Here is a 6,817-nt window from a genome sequence, read left to right as displayed (position 1 = left end):
CGTATCTCACAGGATTCTAGAGGACACACTAATCACAATTCACATCTTTTTCTTTTCTTTTTCTTTTTTTACAAGTTAGTCTCTTCTACCTGTTCCAGATTTTCTTTTTCTTTTTTAAAGAACAGAAGGGTGTGGGAGTAGATTGGATTTAGGACATCCAGCTCAGATTGCAATTGTTTTTCTTCTGACCAGCAGAGAGCCTGTAGTGCCAACTTCGGAGGACTTTAGGCCTCCAAGTACATAGTAGTTGGATTTTGGACTTGCCTGGGAAAGTCCAACCTTTTGCTTCAACCTCAGTTCCTCTCAATTCAACTCAATTCCTCTCTACTGAATGGCTCAGGAAGTTAACTCTGGTTAGAAAGCTGCAGTGACCACATGCCTACCTCACGGTTGGGGTAGGAGATACCAATGGGACAGGTCTGAGGGACACAAGCAGGGACAGTCGATTATTTGGCAGAGGAAACCACTGCTGTTGAGCTAGGACCTCCAGTTGGGATGCAGGAGGCGCACAGGCTCGATACTGAGCTGGGCTGAAAGCAGTAAGGCCCCATACATCTGCCTCTCTCATTTTCTAGAGCAGTCTCACTATGTGCTGCTTGGGGTTTGGTTTGAAGCCGAGTTTCAGTGACGTGGATTTTTGTTGTTGTTGAATAAAGTGACCTCTAGGTGTAACGTAATGGCGAAGGCAAACAGTTGCAATAAATCATATGCACAAGAAGAAGCGTGAGCCTTCTTTTTTTAAAAACCAGAAACCTAGGACTTGGCTAAACTGTACCCCAGGTAATCCTCTCCAGTGTAGCTCAAACAAATGGCAGCCTCCTTTCTTTCCCCTTCCCCTCCTTTTAGATCAAGCTGGGTAGCAAGCAGTTACAGGAGGGAGCTGGCCTGAGGAAGGGGCCCAGGTCCAGCAGCCGAAACCTCTAGTGTTTGCTGGCTTTTGCAATGATACTGGCCCTTGTGTTTTCCTGTTCACTTGGTTTTCTTCCAGGGAAAGGCGGGGCTAGCCCATGGCTCTGGAGCTAAGTGCAACCCATTGCACTTAATCCCATTTCAAGTAAGACTAACCAGGAAAACCAACAGAGTTTAATAAAAATGACATTCAGCATGAAAGTCCAAAAAAAATGCCTTTGTGCTCTCACCTAACTGTCCTAGGAATTCCTAAGAGCAAGGGAAGAATGACCCTGCTAGGGAGGGTTAGTGTGAATGACTGGTCTTGGAGGTAGGTGGGGGAAGGGGATCCTTTTACCAGATTCCAATGGGGCCAAATTTGTTGGATTGTTCTGCCCGCGACTTCTATGAAAACGGAACCATTGCAAGGGAGGGAGAGGGCATTTGTTCACAGCAACAAAAATTATATTGAAAAGGAATAAACAGAAATAAAAATAGCTCTTGCTTCACAAGGTCATGGTTCCTGACCGCAGGGATTTTGCTCCTGAACCTCCTCTGAGGCAGAGAACAGAGAGGCTTTGCTACCTGCCTTAGGTGTCTGGGTTGAATCCACCTTTAGAATGGATAGAGGTGGCAAGTTGAAACTTCACTGCATTTGTGAGAGGGCATCAGGGTGGCCTTGTTTCCCGGCAGATGCTCATTCCATCCCTGTGGCATCCTCCTCACTTCCACTTTGTGAGAGCTGATCTTCCTGCTGTTCTTCTAATGAACAGCTCATGATGGACTTTTTGATAGACTCCCGTTCCTCTGCAGAAAATCAAAAGCAGAGTAATCATGAAAGTCGGCTTAGCAAGCATGCTTTTGTTAGTTTCTTCTCACTCCACTCCAGTAGGTGAGGCTTGCCCGACATTTCCTGGCGCTGGGCCACTTACCTCCATCGGGGCAGTTCTGTAGTAAGATCAGAAGCTGGCGCTTGTTGTACTGAACCAAGAACTTCTGGCAGGTTCTGATGGTCCCTGACAAATCAAAGGAAAGGATTTTGTGGTCACCAACAGAGCTGGAGTGCCTGTTGTGGGAGAGGTCCCCCAGCTCTGAGAAGCGGTTTCTCCACCATCTCACTCACCTCCCACGTGCAGTGTGTTGAAGAAGCAGGGATAGCGCTGTCCCTTATTCTCTAAATAAGTTATAAAGGGCAGAGCTGACCACAGGAGCTGGTGGAATTCTTTCCGACATCGAAGGAGCACTACCCCAGTATAAGCATTGAGGTATTTCACTAGGAGAAAAACAGCTGTCTCAGAACGTGTGTCTAGAAGTTTTTATGAATGAGCAAGTGTAGACAATGCCCGCCAATCTGCCCATGCCCGATTGGCAGGTAGTATCAACAGAGCAGGCAGAGTCTGCTGGGATCCTGATGATGAATTGTGAGGATGTCCCTTCCAGAGTTCAAGGCCTCCACCCTGCCCAGAGACAGATGGCTCATCCTGGCAGGCCAGGCTTTTGTACAGAGCATGGCCCAGGAAAGCTAAGGTTGGAGAATTTATCTCCAGGTTGTTTTTGAGGCTTTTATTTTTGGCCACAGCAGTTCTTGGTGACCAAGTTGTAAAGGGTACAGTTATAATCTGGTGGCAGGGGATGTGCTGCAGCTTTTGCGCTCTCCACTAGGCGGCAGCAGTGTGGCCCATCTAGGGAAAGCAGAAGCCGGGAAGGATGGCTGGGATTCAGCTATTTGTGACTTCTCTCCCAAACAAGTCACCTGTAACAGCATGTGTATATGGCCTTTGCCAGGGCCAGGAACCATGGCAGTGCTCTCCACTGCCACCAGATGGAAGCAGAAGAGTTGTGCAAGGGGTCCTTGCCAGTGAAGCCCTTAGGAGGTGTATCAGAGGGCTACACAACAAAGTGCCCAGTGAGTTCTGGGAGGGAAGGTTGTTACCAGTGGGAAGAAATGGCGGGACCAGGCAAAGCTTCCTGGAATGTAGCAATGACAAGCAAAGAAAGGATGAGTCACTACGGGAGCTGGAAGGGCCCTCAGCCACCTAGTCCAACCCAAACGCAAAAGGAATCCCCAATAAAACATACTGAAGACCTTGGGCCAGGGTGGGGTGGGGCCCTCACTTTGCCTCGGCAGCTTCCTGAGGCCAAACAACCAGTCTGTCTAACCTCTCAAATACTAGAAGACAATTCTCATGTCCCTTGAGTCTTCGACAGGCCAAAGAGGCTCCACCTCCTTCAGCAGATCTCATTTTTGCCAGCCTAGTTGTTCTCTTGGACATTATCTGGCTTATCAATATCCTTAGACTTGCACAACACTACTACACTACCTACTCCAGAAAGGGCCTTATAAGGGCCATACAGTGGGACTGTCACCTCCCTCCTCCTGGGCGCTACGGCCCTCTAAATGCAGTACTGGTTTGCAGTCCACTAAGACCCTCGGATCTTTTCTTTTTTTAAAAACAACATCTGCTGTCTAACCATGCATGCCTTCCCCATCTTGGGTTAAGTTGCTCATTTTTGTACCCAAGTAGACAAGTTGGCACTTATGCCTGGTTGAATTCTATCTCCTCTGATTCAGCCTGTGCTCTTTCTTTTTTTTTTAAACATATTTAATATTTTAGTTTTCAGCACTGATTTTCACAAGAGTTTGAATTACAAATTTTCTCCCCATTTCTACTCTCCCCCCTACTCCAAGATGGCATATATTCTGGTTTCCCTGTTCCCCAGTCAGCCCTCCCTTCTGTCACCCCACTCCCCCCCATCCCCTAAAGTCATTTGTTGTTTTTTTTTTTTGGAGGGGGGAAGGCAGAGCAATTGGGGTTAAGTGACTTGCCAAAGGTCACACAGCTAGTAAGTGTGTCAAGTGTCAAGTATCTGAGGCCACATTTGAACTCAGGTCCTCCTGACTCCAAGGCTGGTGTTCTACTCACTGCACCACCTAGCTGCCCCCAGCCTGTGCTCTCTAATCTCTCCCAATCCCTGTGGGATCCTGCCACCCTCTGTATTGGCTCTCCCTTCCTACTTTGGGTCATCTGCACAACTGATTCATATAGCATTCCCACCCTCATTCAAGTCCTGGATAATAATAAGCTACTTAAAATTTTTAAGAAAAGGAGTGAAGCTGCCAGACTGGAGTTTAAGTTTGTAGTATGAAAGGCTGGAAGATTAGGAGGTGATCCTGGGCAAGTTACTGGACACAAGAAACATGGTAACCCTCAGGCTATGCAAGCAAGTGACCAGTGCTGCCACAGACCTAATGAAAGCAGAAGGCTTAGAGGAAAAGAGGACCTCTATTCTGGACCTGGTGAATGTGAAATACTAGTGGCCATTCATTTGCAGGTGTGGTTTTAGATCTCAGGAGAGACTAGAACTAGAAATAGAGGTGATGGTTAAAGCCCTGGAAGAGTATGAGATTGCCAAGAGTCTGGTGAAGGAAAGAGGGAAAGATATCCCCAGTAGACCATCAGGGTACACCTGATTTCAGGTGTCTAGAAAGGTGGAGCAGAACAAGGAGACCAGGACTGCTGATGCAGTAGGAATGCCAATTATATACAAGCTACAGTGGTTGGTCTTTGTATTGAAAGCACCTAGCAAACGCCAGCCCTGCTTATTATGTTATTATTATGAAGGAAAACCACTGAATTTAGGAATTAGAAATGCTGACCTTTGGAGAGAGCAACATGGGTCTCGGTGAGGGCAGGAGAGTAGTTTCAAGGGGCTGAAAAGAAGAATAATAAGGAGGTTTGGAAGGAAGAGTCAGGTGGAGGAGACTTTTTCAAGTTATGGGATTTCAGTTGGAAACCTCAAAGGATATCTAATACAACTCATACTTGAGTGAAGATCCTCTCTGTGACGTACCTGACAACCACTAAGCAAAGGCTGGATGACCTCCAGTGAATGAACCTCACTATCCTAATTAGGGGGTCTTGATCTCCATCAAGACTGTGCCTCTTGGCAAATTCCAGCTACTATTCCTAGTTCTGCCTTGTGTTACCAGGCAAAAAAAAGAGCTGAATTCCTCTTTCAAGTGACAATGAAGAGGAGAGAGATAGGAAAGTAGTTGGATGTGACCAAAAAGATTAAGACTTAGAACTGGGGGAAAGTAGGACACGCTTGCAGGAGCAAACATGGAAGGAAAGAGCAAACTGATATTGGACCAAGAAGGGAATGAGATCAAGGACTTACGAAGAGGTACTGGAGAAGTAGGGACGTCTCTGACCAGAGGAAAGGAGGAAGGAGATGATGATTCTGAGAAAAGGAGGAAGAGCACGTCAGCAGATATCCTGCATCTGACTAGCGAAGAAAGATGCATGTGGGCCCCTGGGGGGTGGTGAGGGAGAAAAGAAAGGTTTCTAACTGGTTTTGGGAAATTAAATAGGAGTTGTTTTTTTTTTAAGGGAGACTACAAAGATTGTCAAACAGTCACAAGGGCACAGCTCTGGTTGCACACCGTAAAGATTCCAATTGGGAATCAAGTGTCGGCAAGGTAATGGAGCCTAAGTGTCGTCAAACAGTGAGCTACAGGCTGGGTACAGAGGCAAGTGAAGCTATTATGAGGAAGAGAAGGGACAGCAGAGTATAAAGGGGAGCTCCTACCAGTAATCAGGTGGGTTTTAGATGTCTCAGTTGTATCTGACTTTTTGTGATTCCATTTGGGGTTTTCTTGGCAGAGATACCAGAGCGCTTTGCGATTTTCTTCTCCAGTTCATTTTACAGATGAGGAAACCGAGGCAAACAAGGTGAAGTGACTTGCCCTGGGTCACCCAGCTAGTAAGGGTCGGAGGCCAGATCGCAGACGATCTATCCCCTGCCACCAGCAAGCAGCCCCAAATCAGGTGAGACCTGAAGCTGTTACGACAGTATGAGAAAGTTACGACCCCTTCAATTTCTTTATCAACAACAGGGGGATGATAATGATACCCGTTGTCCCTATGTCACAGCGTTGTTGAGAGAACTTGAATGACTCTAAGATTGTGCAAACCCTAAACCTAAATAAATGCCAGCACTCTCTAGGCAGGGTTTAAAACCGAGTTAAATTGGAGTATCATTATGACGGACGTGGGCTGGAAGGTCACCAGGTGAGCCTGGGGTTCCTGACCCGTAAACGAGGGGGTTGGGCCCTGCTAGGAGGATGGGATCTCGCAGCGTCCTTTCCCAGTGGGCTAATTCCCGAAAAGCCATCGCCAGGAATCTCCACGGCCCAAGAGCGAAGAGAAAACAGAGCCCAACCAGGGTGCTGGGGACCCGGGTCTGGGCGGCCTCGGCCAAGCACTTAGCAGGGGGCTTCCAGCGTGCCTCGGGTCAATGTGCGGACGGGGACAAGCACTTAGTAGGCGCTCGCTGCGTGTCCAGCGCCGGGCGCCCCCAAACCCGCCCCCTCGGGGTTTCCCTCCCTCCCGGCCGGCTCCAGGGCCTCACCTGTCAGGGCCAGGGAGCAGGCGGCCGCACCGAAGGCTCCGTGCGCCCGGGCGATGGCGTCCCGGACGACGCCGAACAGGACCCGCTCCTCCAGGCAGGCGCGGCAGCGGGGGTCTTCCGACACCAGCTCGCACAGCAGGTACCTGTGGTGGGGAAGACAGGGAGAAGCGACTGAGCGACAGGGACCGGGGCCGCGAGCGAGAGCAGGGCGCGGGACACCCCTTACCGGTGTTTGAACCGCACCATCTCCACAGCAACGCCACGGGCCGGACCGGAAATCCGGGATCTCAGGCCGGATGGATCAGCAGCCTGACCAATGACAGCACAGCCACTTCATGCACGTCAGCCACTGAGATCTCGAGGCGGCAGAGGGTGGGCGGGGCTTAAATGCCGCCAGTTCACCTGCTCCGCGCGTGCGCGAGTTCGCTCTCGGCTTTGGGGTCGATTTGCCCCCGGACCCGGAGGCTATACTGCGCAGGCGCTCCGCATGTCTCTCGGCAATCCACCTGTTGCGTGC

General features: G+C 49.4%; 1 protein-coding gene across 1 annotated transcript; it reads right to left on the bottom strand.

The window, feature by feature from the left end:
* Nucleotides 1–57: 57 nt before the first annotated feature.
* POP5 (POP5 homolog, ribonuclease P/MRP subunit) lies at nucleotides 58–6,567 on the bottom strand. Its single transcript, XM_036754483.1, has 5 exons — nucleotides 6,527–6,567; nucleotides 6,301–6,443; nucleotides 2,012–2,161; nucleotides 1,821–1,904; nucleotides 58–1,695 (listed from the first exon to the last, which is right to left on the bottom strand). Exons 1-5 carry the CDS (start codon nucleotides 6,544–6,546, stop codon nucleotides 1,586–1,588), a joined length of 507 nt encoding a protein of 168 aa, XP_036610378.1. The 5' UTR covers nucleotides 6,547–6,567; the 3' UTR covers nucleotides 58–1,585.
* Nucleotides 6,568–6,817: the final 250 nt, after the last annotated feature.

The sequence above is a fragment of the Trichosurus vulpecula genome, chromosome 1 (assembly GCF_011100635.1).
Source record: "Trichosurus vulpecula isolate mTriVul1 chromosome 1, mTriVul1.pri, whole genome shotgun sequence".
In the NCBI taxonomy this organism is placed as follows: Eukaryota; Metazoa; Chordata; class Mammalia; order Diprotodontia; family Phalangeridae; genus Trichosurus; species Trichosurus vulpecula.
This window is presented reverse-complemented; position numbering and strand designations above follow the sequence as displayed.

Excerpts from the sequence above, each read along its gene's own strand:
- POP5 (XM_036754483.1), bottom strand. The coding sequence starts at position 6,546 with ATGGTGCGGTTCAAACACCG. Across the intron at positions 6,444-6,526 it reads ATGGTGCGGTTCAAACACCG|GTACCTGCTGTGCGAGCTGG; the intron begins GTAAGGGGTGTC and ends TCCCCACCACAG. Across the intron at positions 1,696-1,820 it reads ACAGAACTGCCCCGATGGAG|AGGAACGGGAGTCTATCAAA; the intron begins GTAAGTGGCCCA and ends GATTTTCTGCAG.